At 41.0% G+C, this 19,243-nt stretch overlaps 1 protein-coding gene and 1 long non-coding RNA gene across 5 annotated transcripts in view; one reads left to right on the forward strand and one right to left on the reverse strand.

Annotated features, from left to right (window-relative positions):
• The window catches only part of LOC118497047, a 77,335-nt gene that overhangs the window by 37,635 nt on the left and 20,457 nt on the right, over window positions 1-19,243 (forward strand). The window lies entirely within an intron of this gene.
• The window catches only part of KLHL7 (kelch like family member 7), a 54,608-nt gene that overhangs the window by 33,204 nt on the left and 2,161 nt on the right, over window positions 1-19,243 (reverse strand). For 2 of the 4 annotated variants that reach the window (XM_028525736.2, XM_028525737.2), the window contains exons 2-4: window positions 1,849-1,951; window positions 870-963; window positions 482-606 (exon numbers count right to left, since the gene is read on the reverse strand). In XM_028525736.2, coding sequence (XP_028381537.1) covers window positions 482-606; window positions 870-963; window positions 1,849-1,951 — 322 coding nt within the window. Of the gene's footprint in view, window positions 1-481; window positions 607-869; window positions 964-1,848; window positions 1,952-2,324; window positions 2,367-5,931; window positions 6,065-19,243 lie in introns of those variants that run through there. The other 2 variants (XM_036010508.1, XM_036010509.1) reach the window with 2 other exon arrangements.

A 19,243-nucleotide genomic window follows, 5' to 3' on the forward strand; every position in this document is an offset into this window, starting at 1 on the left:
CAACACTTGTTGCCCAACAGTGTGGAGAGGCAGCACAGTGTCTCAGGCAAGAATAAGATTGCTTGAATTCCAGCCCCAGCTCTTCCACATACTAGCTATACTATGTGACCTCAGCACATTACATAACTTCAGTTTCCTCATCTGTGACAAACCCCAGGCATCATGAGGGCTTCAACGAAGGTAAACACTCATAACACTGGTAAACCTCCACCAGATGCAACCCTTACTCCTTGTCTAGATAAACAAAAACTCATCATTAACGCTATTTTATATTTTGGAAAACACTGATACAGTATTTAACGGGCTCACTGCTGCCTAAGTCATATGCACTTCCCTGAGCTCTTCTTAAGATGCATGACTAGAAACATTTCTGCTGAACGATGTCTTTAAAATTAAATGAGGACACTTATGAGCACATTTTTTTCTTTACTAAAATACACAATGAAAAATTTTTTTAAAAAACGGAAATCTAACTTCTTACCAAGACAATTTGAAGCATCAACTTGCTCTTTCAAAAAATCAACACACATTTTCTTCACAGGTTCAATCTGGTACTGGTTTGCGGCATCTAATAAAGACTGAACGTTGTTGCTATTCACAGAAATTCTGTAAATAAGTTAAAGTGAATATTAATCTCCTGCAGCTTTTTATTTAAACAGTGCTGCTGTAGAATGCATCCCACTAGTCCCTGAAATTAAGCAAAAAGTTAAACTTTTCAGTCCTTGGATTAGTATGGCAGAGGATCTCCCCCACCCCTCCACCCCCAATCCTTCAAAGTTTTTCATTCTGAAGAATGTGGAACACATCTATTTGTGTTCGGGATCCCAACCTTACCCCCTCCACAACAAAAACGATCCTTGTGCACTTACCTAGCAGTATAAGCAAATTCCACAAGTTGTTCAATAATGTCAGGTTCGGCATCTTTGAGTTCTACCTCGAAGGACTTTGACTCGAGCATGTTAGCTGCAATGGAGATGAGAAACATGAAGGGCACAGGCACGGCTGCTCAGGGGCCGGGCCGGGCCAGGCCAGGTGTGGGGAACAGGACAGAGACTTTGCCGGAAAATACCCGAGAAAGCCCAAAATCCCTATAATACTGATAAAACTCAAAGTAATTCTCCATACATGAGATTCACCTTAAATTAAAACAATCTAAGAAGTTACTGAATTAGTGTACTTATTTAAAAAAAGCCCAAGTGAACAGAGACCTAAAACTAGAGTCAGTATTCTCCCAACTCCTAGAGTAATTTGGGAGCACTCTTTCAAATCGCTGTGAGCAAAATGCCTCTGATGCAGCTAGAACAAACCTCTGAGAACCATGACCATTATATACAGCCAGCTACAACCAGCAAAGCTCGCACTCTTCCCCCAAACCCTGGCAGGTGGCCAGAGCATCAGCGAGGGAATGTGAGACAGATACAGTCCACAGCCTGATCAAGCTCATTTTAAAGCAGTACCCAGTAGAGGCACCAGGACTTGGCCCCAGTTCTCAACTCCAGATGTAGGGTTCTTTCCAGTATGATGTGCCATGTTTCATTTCTCATTTTTATTTAGTTTAACTTGCTAGATAAAATGTCATAAGGTTTACCTATTCCCTTGCCTTTCCACCCAAGGTTAAGAAGAAAACCCTAGGCATTCAAGTAGAAGCTCCATCTCCATCAATAAAGACCTTGGGCCTTTCCAGCTAATGAAAGGACATGTTTCCTTGGATTCATCATCACCGCGAGCACTTCTCAACCTCTTCCCTTTCTTTTCTTAAGTCCTTTAAAAATTAGGGTAAATGGCATATTTTCATCTTGACCCACCTCATTCTCAAAAAATAAGTATGTTTGACCTTAAAATACTTACTTGTGAACATTAAGTTAAAAAAATGACTGGCTGCAGCAAGGACAACACGATGAGCAGGTATTTTTCTTTCCTGGACCATAAGGATCACATCACACAACGTTTTCTAATCAAGAGAGAAATAAATAAAATCAAAAGTAGCTCATTTGGCCTGGTTTAGCAAACACATAAAACAGGTGTTGTCAAATGCTTCATCTCTATTTTGTTTAAATCCTGCCCTGGGCTGGTGTGCCTCAGTGTACTGAACATTGGCCTGTGAACCAGAGGGTCACAGGTTCAATTCCCAGTTGGGGCACATGGCTGGGCTGTGGGTCAGGTCCCTAGTAAGGGGTGTGCGAGAGGCAGCCACTCAGTGATGTTTCTCTCCCTCTCTTTCTTCCTCCCTTCCCCTTTGTCTAGAAATAAATAAAATCTTTTAAATCATCTTTTTCCAGTACAGAATTTGTTTACAATACAAGACCCATTTAGGAAGGACTTACAGAGTTGCTGTCATGAGTCTGCTGTATCAGAATCGGGCACTGAGCTTCCTGACAGTCAGGAAAACCTTTATAATCAGGAAAGAGTAGTCTACTATCTCTTAGTAAAGCCTCCCTTCCCCCCCAGGACAAATTCTAAGCTATTTATCATAGTGAGATTTTTATGGGGACAGTAAATGACACAGTGACCCATCCCTGATAAAACGCAGAGTACATGCTCCACTCCCACGGGAGTAGCCTTCACAGACCTGACTTGAAACAGAAACAACTCAGAATACACAGAGCGGATGAACCCAATGTCCATCCAGCACTCTTTCCTTAAATAACGCTCCTCTCAGATGTACTTCTGATAAGAGCTGTCTATCAGTCACTTTAAATTATGATTTCTGATCAAGGCCAAAACGGTGTCACTCTAGGTTGCTAAAAGAAGACAAATCTAGATTAAATACTTAAAATGATGGAAAAAGGGAATATTAAAGAAAAAATACATGGTTTACTAGAACCATGAGAGATGAATTTCAAGGAAACATGTTCTTTCTGCAAAATAAAATTTTAATTTCTTAAATGAAGTTATAATGTACAGGTAAGGCTCAGAGAAAATTTACAGCCTGAGATACACTCTTTTAGGTACTGGGAATATGAGGCAAAGATTTTTTTCAGAGTGAAAAAAAAAAATCTGTCACCTACAAATCTAAATAATGGCTTGGTAGCTCAGAGGATATAGCATTTTGCATTTTTTAAAAGTGTTTTGCTGAAACTATTAATCTAGTTTCTGATAAATCACTGATATCTCCTATTCTCTTACTCCATAAACAAATTCAGATAAGATGGTAATGCTTAGACCAAGAAAGGAAATGGGCCCCCAAAAGTGGGCTAAAGGATGAACAGGATTTCACTTTTATGGCTTATCTGAAGGCTTTTTTTTAATAAGGCCTGTAAAATGTTGCTTGGAAATTATATGCAGATTACAAAGCTATTGTTATTCCAGTAATGTCTTGAATTTTAAAATTTTTATTTCCTTTTATTTGGGGAGGGGGTTCAGGGTAGGCAAAGCTCTTAGGTGACTTTGCCACATACCACACCAAACAAAAACAAAAACAAAAAAACCAGGTAGTAAAAACCAAACCAACTATTTGCCACCAAAACAAGCTGATCAAATTGCTTAAGAAAGGAAAAGAAAGGGAGAAGGGAAAGGAAAGGGAAAAGGAAAAGATAATGTGATAACCTTAGTTTTTTTTTAAAGGAAAAGAATATTGATAGAATAGCTAGCAAATCAGATAGGGCAGGGATCCATGGCTGCTAATGGGAAGTTGCAGAAAACGGTAGGGAGAGCTAAACTGAAATGTAGCAAAAAACCTTTCCTAGGCACACTCAGCAACAGGGAGCTCCAGTGGAGGGAATTTATAGGCACTGGAGGAAATTAGAGAAGTCAGAGGGATCTTTATAGAACCATTTAGTCTTAATCTAAGATTAATCCTCTAGCTGGATATTAATGTGGGGGGGGGGGCGGTGTGAAAGGGGGGGAATCTTCTGTATCCAAATGGAACATTTATGTGACTGTACTACAGCAGACTGACAGGTTTCAACAAAAGATGGGACTGACCTATGGAGAGGTCCCTCCTGCTGTCAGTCATCTGGGGAAGCAGGGTATCCACAGACAGGAAATGGGAAGAGCAAGAGGCTCAGATAAGTGGAGAATGTGAGAGGTAACAAGTCCTAGGCGGATGGAAGAGAACTTAAACAAAAAAACTACCTGTTGACGATACATGTTCATTGGATAAACCAAGAAAAATAACCCTTGCAATTTCTCTACGTCCCCCACAATAGTTATATCTTTGTATTAATTTCAGCTTTTGAATCTTAAGTCTCTTATAAACAGCACAGATTTTCTCGTGACTCAGTCTCTAAGTTCTCACCATCTAAGATTATTTTCAGTAGGGTTTAGTCTAATCCTTCACATTTGTTACTGATAACTTATGTTTTACCTTACAAATGCACCTTCTTTTATGCTGTTTATTTTGCTTCCTTGCTGTCTTCTTTTTTCTTTAACTGCCAGTTGCTATTTTGGTCACATTTTCCTTGCACTTTTTTCTTCCTTTAGGGACTTACTTATAGATATGCCAAATATTTGCAAACTGAATTCAACAGGGTATTAATCAGATACTGTTGTAGGAATGCAAGGCACATTCCAAAAAACAATTCTATTAATGTGATTAATCATATTGTCAGGTTAAAAGGGAAAAACATCCCGTAGGAAAACTTCAATACATAGAAAAGGTGTGTTGGATAAAATTAAAGATTCATTTCCCGAAGCTCTTTAATAAAGAAAATGATGTGTCTGTATAGCAAAGGCCATTCATCAGAAATCAACAGCAAACATCACATTTAATGGTGAAACAGGAGAGGCATTCTCATTCAAGTTTGAAACAAGCAGGAATTTAGTATATGATAAAGATACCATTTCAAAAATGTGGTGAGAAGGTGGAGCACAGATAAAGTTTAGGGGAGTGAAACTATTTGTATCATACTGTAACAGTGGATGCATGTCATTATTACATCCATCAAAAGTCATAGAATGTACAACAGAAAGAGTGAACCGGAACGTAGACAGTGGTTAGTAATGTAACAATGTTGGCTCATCAATTCTAACAAATGCACTCTACTAATGCAAGATGTTAATAATAGGGGAAACTGTGGGGATGGGGCAACTGGAAACCTTGTCCTTTGGCTCCATTTTCCTGAAAATCTAAAACTGCTCTAAAAAAAACCCCAGTCTATTTATATTTAAAAATGTAGTGAGAGATCAGATAACTGAAAAATGTACTGGGATGGCAGTTACACTTTTAGTGGAAACATTAGATTTTTGGCTCTTGATGCATTCCTTCTTCCTCTGGGGAAGGTAAGCACTGGGTAGGAAGTTGCAGTTCTTTTCTCAGCCTGTCGCTTGTGGAGGAGTGACTACAGGATGGACAGGAGCAGGGCAGTGGTCACACAGAGCCAGACCTCCTGACTCACTCTCCCTCCATAAACCTGCCCCGAAAGTGGAACATTACCTCTTGGGGCAGACTTGCTCCTGAGGCAGGAGAGGACTGCACCCATTCCTCGGGCTGCTCTGCCTCAGGCCGGTGGGTAAATTTAGTTCATGGGAGAAAGAAGAGGAAGCCCAGTTTTATGCTCAGGTCAAAGCCACGTTCTCCAGACTGTCACCATTAATTTAGCCGTCTTCTGTGTCTACTTCTCAAATGTTTAGAACATCAGTGGAAGAGGCTTCTCAAGTCCATACGCAGAGATAACCAAAGCACCGTGGGAGGGAGACAGAAATTTTGATGTTGCTTTGGTGCCTTCAAGTGTTAGAAGAGATCCTTTATCAGGAAAGACGTCAAGACAGGAAAGCATTTTAGGCATGTGTAGGTAGAATGACCTTTTACCCTCTTTACGAGTTTGTCAGGAAGAATTGCCAAAGGCAGCTAGGGTCCGTGTAAGCTCCACAGCACTGTATGAGGTTCTAGCTTTTAACACCATGTGCTGGCCTTAGGTGGAGGCACGCAATCAGCTGTCCCAAATGCCACTCTTCAGTGTATCCCAAGGAGAGGACTGAGGAATGACTAACCTTTGGATTTATGTAGCTTGTCAACAGGTTCTGCAATCAGTCCCTCCCAGTGAAATTTCAAGTTGGCCCTGAGTCTAAATACCTGAGCAGACTGTAGATTCGCCTACAGCTGCTGGGTGGTGGATTTGAATCCCTGAAAAAATAAAAGGGAATGGAGCCCTTATTTTTATAGGGGCAAATCATCTTGACTGGACAGACATACTAGAAAAACCTCAACAAAGCCAAAATAAACCCAAAGGCTAAGAGAAATATTTAAAAAGCCTCTTTAAGAATCATGTTTATTCAGAAAAGCAAAATAAACAGCGCTGGATTTACACATACATATCATCACAAAAAGGCAAGTGGGAGAGGGAAAGAAAACAAAGGAAGATACCTGGATTAATAGAGGAAAAAGGGGATTTCCCTTTTTTAAAGGACACATGGGATAAATTAGGCCAAAACAGTTTTGAAGGGAAAGGAGATACACTTTGGTATAACTGCTCTTTAATCATGGAACAAGGAAAGAGTTATTTTTGCTATTTATTCAAGAAAGGTGATAAGGATCAAAGAGATATAATAGAATAATTCAGGAATAGATTAAAGCAGTTCTCTCAGAAAAAGCCTGGACCTGGGAAGCTTTTGAAGGTTAAAGCTAAAGTTAAGAAATCACACACCTAACAAGACGGCTGCCCTTAGAGGCTGGGGCAGTTACAACAGGCAATTAGAGTAAGTCCAGATAGATTTGAGAGGGGAAAAGGAAGATCCACAACACAGTCTTTTATGAATTTATTGAGTAATTTATAAGGTGATACGGGTGGGAAGACAGGAGTGGAACATACCTGGGAAGCCTGTGGGAATAAGACTTGAAGGGAGAGTACCAGCTTACATTAAAGGGAAGCCCAGTAACCCAGACATAGTCCAGGTCAAGGTTTGATGCTGGACTTCCCCGTAACTGGAACTACCTAACTGGGGGCGGTGAAGCCTGGCTTGAGCAAGTGAGTCGGTCCTGAACACACAGACCTCTTATTTTCCACCGCGGCAAAGTCTGTAAGAAAGGCGCCAGGGGAGAAGCAGTTAGCAAACGGACACCTGGGCCCAAAATGAAAAGCAAAGGAAAAGGAAGGGAGGTATCCTGATCTAAACAATGTTACCTCTACAGGTTACAGAAAGGAAAAGTATTCAACTTAAACAGGTTAGCAATTCAGTGGGGGCTGTCGGAAAGGAACAAAGGACTACAGACCATTTTGACACAAACAGGTGACAGGAAGGAATACGTCTGCTACCACCAAGTTGCCAAGGTTTGGAAAACACAGATAGCGAGGAAAGACAAGGTTTTGAAGAGCACACAGTAAAGGCCATACTGGTCCCTATGGGGAACACAGGCCTTACAGCAATCTGTTAGTGGTCCTTCTTCAGGTGAGACAGATGGAGGGGACAAGAGAAAAGACCCCTCCAAGAGACAGCATTAACCAATATAAGGAACGTTACAGCAAGACGGCATCATGATGGGGACACAAACACGCAGAACAACCAGAAGGGTCAGAGCTGGAGAGAACGCGTGGGCACAAACGCTGTTCTGTGCCTGCTACAAACACAGATTACTCTTTCCACAAGAGGGAAGGAAGGTTTTGTCACAAGACAGAACTCAATCCTTTTAGCCCTGGGTAGCCAGGAACACAAGATTAAAGAAAGAAATAAAAATTAAACTTTAAATGTGTAGGATGGACAACAGGGAAAGGGGGCAAACTCGAGGAGACCCTGGCAGCTGAGTAAATCTCACTGGCAAATGTCTAACGTTTTGCCCAAGAAAAACAATGTGTCTTATGCCACTGAAACATTATTATGCACGAATGAAATTCCTTCTCTATATGGTAAACACAGTGTCTCTATTAGCTGTTGTGAAGTGATTCCTCCCAGCTGAGTTCAGTCTCAGAGCCTGTCATTATAGTGACAGACTGGCAACCTGTCAGAACCAAAAGCCAAGATTTTCTTACATTTTCTTTGAAAACCCTCAGTTCCTTTAAAAACTGAAGTTTCTGTTCTGTTTTTGGCTGGGAACAATAGTGTGGGTTAGGACTGTATAATGATGTGTCAACAGCTGCACTATTTATTATAGAGATGGGAGATTTACTTGGCTCTCTTCAGGTTTGTGGAGGTGGGGGGTGATGCTGTGCTAATTTTAAGAGTTCCAGAGTCCCTTTGACGTGCAATAAGACATGTGGCACTGACTACTCTGAAGCTGGAGAAATGCAGCTTTGGAGGTATTAAATGAAATCTATTCCAATGGCAGACAGTCCACGCTGCAGCTGCCGAAGAAGCTGTCCTGCTACCCAAACACTTAAGCAAATGCCTCATTGCTGAGGCTGAGCAGTGTATGACACCAGGGAGAGCAGACATTTGCAACTCAATTGCTTTCATTTGAATTTACATTAGGGAGATCACAGATGTGGTAATTTAATAAGAAGGTTCATAAAAGTCAAATTTGGGAGACTTTATGTTGCTGGTATGGAATTAGATGAAGTGCTTTCAGCTGTCATATGATTTACTGCAGACAAGCTGGAACACTAGGAATGATACCTTGAGGAAAACTCGAGATGGGAAATGGAAGTGAACTTCCAGTCTGGAGTTAATTGAATAGATAACTGTCCATTTCAAAGCTTTCTGGAGTAAGAACTTAAGTAGCGTCCTAAACGGGTCTTCAGAGGATGCACAAAAGAACAGTCGTTGCCAGAGGAGGCCTCATCAGCACTGAAGACAGAACCACACTTTCTGTGCCAGCAAGAAGACAGACAACCTAAAAGGCCGAGCAAACCTGGAAACAAGAACTTACAGTGGCTCGGTCCAGCTAACTTCTGCTGGGAGTGGGGTGGGACTTGGTGTCTGAACTGTACCAACAAGGGAGTTTATGTAAAGATCCACGTCCAAATGAGACACAATGGAACACACTCTTGACAGGCGGGCTGGGACTTGGGAATCCCCCATGTGCCGTGCTTCTCTAACAAGATAAAGCTGGACAGCTGCACAGTGCTTGAGAAGCCCATATGTAGTTTCTTCTCTTCACCTCTGCACACCCCAATAATTTAAATTGCAGGATCTGTATGTATTTTTTGTCCTGCAGGGGAATAAAAAGATGGCTGGGCTCAAATCTAGTTTACAGAGTTCACCATGAGACACACGTTATGGTCCTGCTTAAGTGGAAGTATGTGGGTCTCAACAGAGTAACCTCATTGTTAATAAAATAGCAATGTCTTAGGCTCTAACTTAGATTAGAATCTCTCTCATACACACACACACACACACAGGACAAAATTAGGAAGAGATTTAAGCCCAAGACCTCATTTCCTCTCCTTTTGGTGAGGAAAGTTAGAAATATTCTCCCCTTCCCACTCTCAGTCCCTTTGCCCTGTTCCCAACACCACACATAGGTGGAAGCAGATACAGATGCACACACAGTACATTCTCCTTTCAGGGAAAAGATATACCAGTAGTTTTCAAACTTTTTTCTTTAATCAGCAGAATCCATTTTCAATGATTTTATTTCATATAATTTGTATAGACAGAATGGTTTCTCTGCAGCTGGGACTAGCCCGGCAACCAAGGGATGGAAGAGGTTCCCCTCACTATTATGCTTAATGATTAACTTAAAAAAATTGGTTTTGATCTCAGCAATTAAGTCTTTCTGGAGGTGAAAGTAACCCAAATATCCATGATGATAGAATGAATAAATTGTGGTGTATTTATACAATGGAATACTATGTACAAGGTCTGGAAAAAGTTCAGCCACTGTCAATATAATGAGAATGGTTTGTGGGACACCGATGTAACTGGCAGCCCAGGAGAGTGGACTGGATTGCGCATGTGTGAACAATGATGACTTCACTGTACTGGTCAGTGGGGATGGTAGACACTGTTGAGTGAGCAAGTATACTGTGTGGCCATCACATTAAAAATGACTGAGCAAGTAGAGCAACAAATCTGCATCAAAGTTTGTTAAGCCTGAACATTCTCCTCCACTGAAACTATCTGGATGATTCAGAAGGCCAAAGATGTGGGCAACTGGTAATTGGCAGCTTCATCAGGACAATGTACCTGCTCATGCGTCATGTCTCATGCAGTGTTGTTTGGTGAAACATCAAATCACCCAGGTGATTCAGCCCCCTCTACAGCCCAAATTTGGTGCTCTGCAACTTCTCTGGCTTTTCCCAAAAGTAAAATCACTGTTGAAAGGGAAGAGATTTCAGAATATTGATAAAATTCAGGAAAAATATGATAGGGCAGCTGATGGTAATTGGGAGAACTGTGTGAGGTCCCAAGGTGCCTGCTGTGAATGGAACTGAGGCATCATTGTCCCATGTACAATGTTTCTTGTTCCTTCTTCAATAAATGTCTCTATTTTTCCTATTACATGGCTGGATACCTTCTGGACAGACCTCATACAATGGGGATGAACTAGAGCTAAACAAAATATAGGTAAATCTCAGAAACATACTGTTGTCTTTAATAAAAAACTAAGACACAATAGTATTTTTTAAAATTGTTGTTCAATCACAGTTGTATTCTTTCCCCATTGCTTTCCCCTGCCCCGCCATCCCCTTGCTTCTGCAGTCAATTCCCACCCTGTTGTCCATGTCCATGGGTCCTATGTACATTTTCCTTCACTTGACCCAACCCCTTCATTCCCCCATAATCTCCTCCCTCCTCCCCTCTGGTCACTGCCAGTTTGTTCTTTATTTCCATGTCTCTGATTCTATTTGGCTCATTTGTTTTGTTGAGTAGGTTCCATTTATAGGTGAGATCATATGGTACTTATCTTTCATTGTCTGGATTATTTCACTTAGCATAATATTCTCCAGTTCTATCCATGCTGTTGCAAAGGGTAGGAGTTCCTTTTTTCTTTCTGCTGCGTAGTATTCCATCGTGTAAATGTACCAGTACTTTGATCCACTCGTTTATTGATGGGCACTTAGGCTGTTTCCAGCATTTGGCTATTATAAATTGTGCTGCTATGAACATTGGGGTACATAGGGTCTTTTGAATTGGTGTTTCAGGATTCTTAGGGTATAATCCCAGCAGTGGAATTGTTGGGTCAAAAGGCAGTTGTTTTTTGGGTTGTTTTTTTTTTTGAGGAAATTCCATACTTTTTTCCAGTGGCTGCACCAGTCTGCATTTCCACCAAGAGTGTACTAGGGTTTCCTTCTCTCCACAGCTTTGCCAGCCTTCGTTTGCTGGTTTGTTAAAGATGGCCATTCTGACCAGTGTGAAGTGGTATTTCTTTATGGTTTTAATTTGCATCTCTCTGATGGCCAGTGTTGTTGAGCATCCTTTCATATGTCTCTGGGTCCTCTGTATGTCCTCCTTGGAGAAATGTCTGTTCAGGTCCTTTGCCCATTTTTAATTGGATTGTCTTTCTGGTGTGGAGTTGTGTGAGTCTTTTGTATATCTTAGAGATCAAACCCTTGTCCAAGGTAACACTGGCAAATGTTTTCCCATACAGTTCATTCCCTTTTCATTTATTTGATATTTTCTTTAGCCATGCAGAAGCTTTTTAATTTGATGTAGTCCCATTTGTTTATTCTTTCCCTTATATCCCTTGCCCGAGGGCAGGGGTGTCAAAATCATTTTCATTGGGGGCCACACCAGCCTCACAGTTGCCTTCAAAGGGCAGAAATAATTTTAGGACTGCATAAATATAACTACTCCTTAACTGTTAAGGAGCAGAAATTATATTTGGCCTTCTGAAGGCAACCATGAGGCTGATGTGGCCCCTGGTGAAAATGAGTTTGACACTCCTGCCCTAGGGGATGTATAGGTGAAAATATTGTTGCATGGGATATCTGATATTTTCCTGCCTCTGTTCTCCTCTAGGACTTTTATGGTGTCATGACTTATATTTAAGTCTTTTATCCATCTTGAGTTTATTTTGGTGTATAATGTAAGTTGGTGGTCTAGTTTCATTTTTTTGCATGTACTTGTCCAGCTCTCCCAGCAGCATTTATTGAAAAAGCTATTTTCATTCCATTTTATGCTCCTGCCTACTTTATCAAATATAAATTGGCCATAGAGATATGGGACTTATTTCTGCACTCTCTACTCTTTTCCGTTGATATGTGTCTGTTCTTATGCCAGTACCAGACTGTTTTGATTACAGTGGCCTTGTAATCCAGTTTGATATCAAGTATTGTGATCTCTTTGGCTTTGTTCTTCTTTCTCAAAATTGCTGATGCTACTTGGGGTCATTTATGGTTCCACATACATTTTTGAAATATTTGTTCTATATCTATGAAAAATGTCATTGATATTTTAATAGGGGTTGCATTGAATCTGTAGATTGCTTTGGGTAGTATGGACATTTTAATGATGTTAATTTTTCCAGTTCATGAACACGGTATATGCTTCCATTTATTTGTGTTTTCCTTAATTACTTTCTTCAGTGTTCTGTAATTTTCTGAGTATAGGTCTTTTACCTTCTTGGTTAAGTTTCCTAGGTACTTTTTTTTTCTTGTTGCTATAATAAATGGGATCCCCCCCTCAATTTGTTTCTGATAATTCATTGTTCATATACCAAAATACCTTTGATTTCTGAATATTAACTTTGTATCCTGCTGTTTTTGCCAAGTTCACTTATTAGGTTAGTAGTTTTTTCGTGGAGTCTTTAGGGTTTTCTATGTACACTATCATGTCGTCTGCAAACAATGACAGTTTTTCTTCCTCCTTTCCAATTTAGGTATCTTTTACTCCTTTTTCTTGTCTGATTGCTGTGGCTAGGGCTTCCAATAAAATGTTGAATACAAGTGGTGAAAGGGGACACCCTTGGCTTGTTCTTGATCTTAGATGCCAAGCTTTTACTTTTTGCCTGTTGAGTATGATGCTGGCTGCAGGCTTCTTATGTACGGCCTTTATTATGTTGAAGGATGCTCCCCCTGCGCCCACTTTGCTGAGTGTTTTCATCATAAATGGGTGCTGTACTTTATCAAATGCTTTTTGGCATATTGAATATGATCATGTGATTTTTTTGTTTTTTCATTTTGTTTATGTGATGTATTACATTTATTGATTTGCTTATGTTGTACCATCCTTGCATCCCTGGGATGAATCCCGCTTGATCATGGTGTATGTTTTTTTTAATGAATTGCTGGATCCCATTTGCCAATATTTTATTGAGGATTTTATCAACTATGTTCATCAGCGATACTGGCCTGTAGTTTTCTTTCTTTGTTGTGTCTTTATCTGGCTTTGGAATTGGGGTAGTACTGGCCTCATAAAAAGAGTCTGCACCCTGGCTGGTGTGGCTCAGTGGACTGAGTGCCAACTGTGAACCAAAGGATTATTGGTTTGATTCCCAGTCTAGGGCAGATACTTGGGTTGTGGGCCACATCCCCAGTAGGGGGTGCGTAAGAAGCAACCATATATTGCTGTTTCTCTCTCTTTCTACCTCATTTCCCCTAACTAAAAATAAATAAATAAAATCTTAAAAAAAAAAAAAAAAGCTTGGCAGTCTTCTCTCTTTTTGGATTTTTCAGAATAGTTTGAGAAGGATTGGGGTAAGCTCTTCCCTAAATGTTTGGTAAAATTCTCCTGTGAAGCTGTACAGTCCAGGGCTTTTGTGTGCCAGGAGTTTTTTGATCACTGCTTCAATTTCCCCAGCTGTTATCAGTCTATTCAGGCTTTATGTTTCTTGAGTTGTTTTTGGAGAATTGTATGTTTCTAGAAATTTGTCCATGTCACTCAGGTTTTCAGGTTTCTTGGCATATAGTTGTTAGTAGTAATTTCTTACAACCCTTTATATTTCTGTGGTATCAGTAGTAATTTCTCCCCTTCCATTTCTGATTTTATTTATTTGGTCCTCTCTTTTTCTTGATGAGTCTCATTAAAGGCTTGTCAATTTTGTTTATCTTTCAAAGAACCAGCTCCTGGGTTTATTGATCCTTTGAATTGTTCTTTTAGTCTCTATGTTACTTATTCTGCTCTGATTTTGAATACTTCCTGTCTTCTACTTGCTTTGGACTTTGTTGTTATTCCTCTAGTTCTTGTAGATACAGGATTAGGTTGTTTATTTGAAATGTTGCTATCTTTTTTAGGTAGGCCTATATTGGTATGAACTTCCCTCTCACGACCTGCCTTTGCTGTATCCTGTCGGTTCTGGGCTGATGTGGATGTGTGTTCATTTTCATTTGTTTCCAGAAACTTTTTGATTTCTTCCTTGATCTCATTGTTAACCCATTCATTGTTTAATAACATGCTATTCAGTCTCCATGGATTTTATTGTTTTTGAGTTTTCTCCTTGAGTTTGGTTTCCAGTTTCAAGCCATTGTGATCTGAGAAAATGCTTGATATGATTTTAATTTTCTTGAATTTGTTGAGGCTTGTTTTGTGTCCTATCATGTTGTCTATCTTTGAAAATGTTCTACATGCATTTGAAAAGAATGTCTGCTTTGCTCCTTTGGGGTGAAAGGTTCTGTGTATACATTTGGCATTTTAATTATGATGTGTCTTGGAGTAGGCCTCTTTGGGTTCATCTTGATTGGGACCCTCTGTGCTTCCTGAACTTGCGTGATTTTTCCCCTCACCAAGTTAGGGAAGTTTTCTGTCATTGTACTGTCAAATAGGTTTTCTATCCTTTGCTCCTTTTCTTCTGATATTCCTATGATGTGAATGTTGTTATGTTTCATGTTGTCCTGAAGTTCCCTTAAACTATCCCTGTTCTTTTTGAGTCTTTTTTTTCCTTTGGTTGTTCTGCCTGGATATGTTTTTCCTACCTTGTCTTCAAGTTCACTGATTTGATCCTCTGCTTCATCCAGCCTGCTTTAATTCCTTCCAGTTTATTTTTCATTTCAGATATTGTATTCTTCATTTTTTCCTGTTTTTTTTTTTTTTTTTTTTTAATAGCAGAAAGAGAGAGAGCAGACTTATTAAGTGATAGTATACTCCACAGAACATGGGAGCGGGCCAACTCTGAGCAGATATTGACCCCTACTTCTTGTTCATAGTTTCTATTTCTTTTTTCATGCTGCTGTGGTTCCCACTCAGCAGTTCGTTGTAGTTGTCACTGAGTTCATTGAGCATCCTTATAACCATTTTTAAAAAATTCTATGTCTGATAGACTGCCTCATTTTCATTTAGCTCTTTTTTTTTTCTGGGGATTCCTCCATTCTCTTCAATGGGGGGGGGGTTCTCTGTCTCCTCATTTCTGGTGACCCTTTGTGTCTGTTTCTGCATCTCAGGATGCTCTGCTTTGCCTGCCTGTCTTTGCGGGGTTGAACCCAGGCTAAGAAAGGAACAAATATTAAAATAAATTCCTAACTCAACTGATCAAGGGCAGGGGAAGGCAAAATGAAATAAGACGGTGGGAAGAGTATCCTGTGGGATTTAAAGTACAAATAGATAGTGATCAAATAGGAATTCTGGTGGAGAAGAACAGCAATAACCATGATATGCTCACCCAACTAGCCACAATTTATATAGAAAGCAAATAAGACTATTTTAAGAGAGGGAAAAGAATGTGAGCTGACTTAGGGAAGGTAGAATGCTTTTGCAAGGTTAGATAGAGGGAAAATAGTAACAGTAAGGAATAGGAACATGGCATAGCATGGAAGAAAATAAAGTTTACAGCAACAATAAGAAAAGTCAGGAAGAAGGCAAAATGGAATAAGACCAGGGAAGGGTGCTAAGTGGGATTTGAAATAACAGTAATATGAAAAAATTTAAATTTATATTATCTGAATGAAAAAAATAAAAAATAACAGACCAAGAGTAGTGAGTTAGCTGGAATACAATTGAAGCAAAAGAAGCTCTGCCCCGCTATACTGAGTGGGAGCAAACTGCACCCACAATCCTCCCTTCTTATTGGTAGGGCAGCTGCACGGGCCAGGTCCCTGCCCATCATGCCTCAGCTCCCCTTTTAAAAAAGTCTCAGACTTCCGGTAAGATGGAGGAATAGGTGGACGCACCGTACCTCCTCGTACAACCAAAATTAGAAAACCAATAATTTACAACAATAATTTACTATCAGAATAACACCCAGATCCGGCAGAGGATTTATCTGAATGGAAGTCGGGCAGCCAAGAAGTTGAAGTAGACGCGTTCATCCGGACTGGTAGGAGAAGACGAGCCGGTGGGCGCGGGGCTGGCTCGGGTCGGCGGCGCGCGGAGGTCGGGGGAAGGTTTGGCGCGAAATCGGCGCAAAAGCCATCTGGGGGCACAAGAAGGCAGCGGTGATCCCTGAGTACGCAAGCTGCGGCTGGCAGACCCAGAGGGGCAGCGATTGTGGACCAGGGCAGAACTCACGGCCCTGAAGCCCAGACAAGGGTCTGAGTCCAGGAGAACGGAACTACCGCCATTGTTTTCTCCCGTCCCGCCCCCGCCCCACCCCCACATATAATGTCACAATCTAGCGACTGGGGTGCCCAGCCCCAGTGAGCACCTAAGGCTCTGCCCCCCACCGTAACAAGAGCAACCAGACCGGGGGGGAAAAAAAAAAAGGAGAGACGGGGGAAAAAATATGTTTTCAACAGAGCAGATCAGTCCCCCAGGACTCATCCTTTTGAGTGACCAAGAATTAGCCAATCTATCAGATGCGCAGTTCAAAACACTGGTGATCAGAAAGCTCACGGAACTGATAGATTTTGGACGAAATCTAGAGGAAAGGATGCAGGTTACCATAAAACAGATGCAGGAAGATACGAGGAGGAGAGCCAATAGTGAAAGGAAGGAATATGAGTCTCAAAACAATACAGTGGACCAGAAGGAAGACAGAATCAACCAAGCAGGAAAGCATGATGAAATAAGAATTCAAAAAATTGAGGAAAAGATTAAGAGCATCCAAGACACCTTTAAACGTTCCAATATCCGAATTATAGGGGTACCAGAATCGGAAGGGGAAAAGCAACAGATTGAGCACATATTTGAACAAATAATAAAGGAGAACTTCCCCACTCTGGCAAAGTCTTCCAAGAAATCCAAGAAGCTCAGAGAGCCCCAAAGAAGTTGGACCCAAGAAGAAACACACCAAGGCACATCATAATTACACTAGCCAAGGTAAAAACGAAGGAGAGAATCCTAGAAGCAGCAAGAGATAAGGGGACAGTAACCTACAAAGGAGTTCCCATCAGGCTGTCAGCTGATTTCTCCAAAGAGACCTTACAGGCAAGAAGGGGCTGGAAAGAAATATTCCAAGTCATGAAAGACAAGGACCTACATCCCAGATTGCTCTATCCAGCAAAGCTCTCATTTAGAATGGAAGGGCAGATAAAGTGCTTCTCAGATAAGGTCAAGTTCAAGGAGTTCATCATCACCAAGCCCTTATTTTATGAAATGGTAAAGGGACTTATCTAAGAAAAGAAGATAAAGAAAAGACATGTATAGTAAAAGGACAGCAAACTCACAAATATTAACAACCACACCTAAAGCAAAACCAATAGAAACTAAGTAAACAATTAGAACAGGAACAGAACCACAGAAATGGAGGGCACATGGAGGGTTAGCAGCAGGGGGGTGGGAGGAGGAGAGAGGGGGAAAAGGTACAGAGAATAAGTAGCATAGAATGTAGGTTGAAAATAGATAGGGGGAGGGCAAGAATAGTACGGGAAATGTAGAAGCTAAAGAACTCATAAGTATGACACATGGACATGAACTAAAGGGGGGGAATGTGGGTGGGAGAGGGGGTACAGGGTGGAGGGGAGAGAAGGGGGAAATGGGACAACTGTAATAGCATAATCAATAAAATATATTACAAAAAAAAAGTCTCTCTGGGTGCTCCTGCTGCAGTGCGAAGCTTCTGCCTAGCGCTCCACACACTCTTCCTCTCCAAAAAGTCAAGAGTCTATCCCAGGCGCGGCATTTGCCCTCCACTAGATTCAGGTGCAGACAGTATCTCTCTCACTCTCTGACACTCCCCCTGCTGGCACTGCTGCCACAGATAGCGTGGGCCACTGGCTGTGTCTGTGTGTGTAGCTCGGTTCTTCCTGAGGACTTTGCGTATCCAAGTTGCTCCTGGCCAGGTCTGGGGATTCCCCACTCTGTGAGGGGAGGGAGCTGCTAGGCTGCTATCCCTGACCAAGCTCTCCATGGATGCAGGTGACTGGTTGTAGGCGCCATGACAGCTGTGGCTTTGGGGGACTTTGAAAGTCGGGGGACTTTCCCTGTCCACCTATAAAACCTCCTTACCAACGGTTTTGAAGCATCCTCTGTGCTCTTTGGCTTCCAAGCTTTGTATCATCTAAGATTCTGTTGACTGTTCACTTTGTTTTTTTGGAAGATCAGCTAAGTGTCCGTTTTGGGTGGAAGAGCAAGTGGACTTGGCTCCCACCTACTTGGCTGCCATCTTCTCTTGGCACAAGAGTATTTACTGTACATTCCATTTATGTAAGTTCAAAAAAAGCTAAAAAAAAAAAAATCTGTGGTTCCAGAAGAATAATGGTTACCTTTGAGGGGTAGTTACTGAGAAGGACATAAGGAATGACCTCTGGTGTATTAGTCACATTCTGTTTCTTGGTGGTGGTGTGGTCACTTTGTAACAATTCACTGAACTGCCTGTTTATGATTTGTATCCTTTTACATGAAGATGAATACTTCATTAAAAACAAAAGGCTGGAAATGACTGAAAGGGTGATAGAGGAAAAGGTTCCATAAGAAGCTGAAGCCCAAACAAAAAACAAAACAAAGCAAAAACAAACAAACAAAAAAGAAGAAGCTGAGCCCTGACCAGTGTGGCTCAGTTGTTTGGGTGTTGTCCCACAAAGCGAAAGGTCACTGGTTTGATTCCTGGTCAGGTCATATGCTTGGGTTAAGGGTTTGGTCCCTAGTTGGGACACATCTGGAAGGCAACTGATTGATGTTTCTCTCCCACATAGATGTTGCCCTTCCTCTCTCCTTTCCTTCCCCTCTTACTAAAAATAAATACAGTCTTTAAAGAAGCTGAGGCTGCTGGTTCTGCAGAACCCCCTTTCACCACTATGTATAGGATTGGCTCCTATGTTACAGAAAGATAAAAGGACCTAAATCATACTATTTAAAAATCATAAAGTTAATTCATGGTAGCAGGCATTAGAATTCAGATTTCCTAATTTCACAGTGTTCTCAAATTCTTGTAGAAATGTTTCTGGGCATATACAGAGGAATCCATGTCATTCAGGTACTCATTATCCTGATCCCCAAAGTAATGAGGTCATTAGGAGAAGCAAAATTAGTCATTACACAAAAATATTCATGAAAGGACAAGAAGACATAAAATTGGTCTTCACTCAAACATCCTTCCCCTGGCTCAGACCAGCTTCTATTTCTGCCAATTCCCATCAACTGCCCTTGTCAGTCATTCTTGGTGAGCCTCTCCAGTGTT

The sequence above is a fragment of the Phyllostomus discolor genome, chromosome 10, assembly GCF_004126475.2.
Source record: "Phyllostomus discolor isolate MPI-MPIP mPhyDis1 chromosome 10, mPhyDis1.pri.v3, whole genome shotgun sequence".
Classification (NCBI taxonomy): Eukaryota; Metazoa; Chordata; class Mammalia; order Chiroptera; family Phyllostomidae; genus Phyllostomus; species Phyllostomus discolor.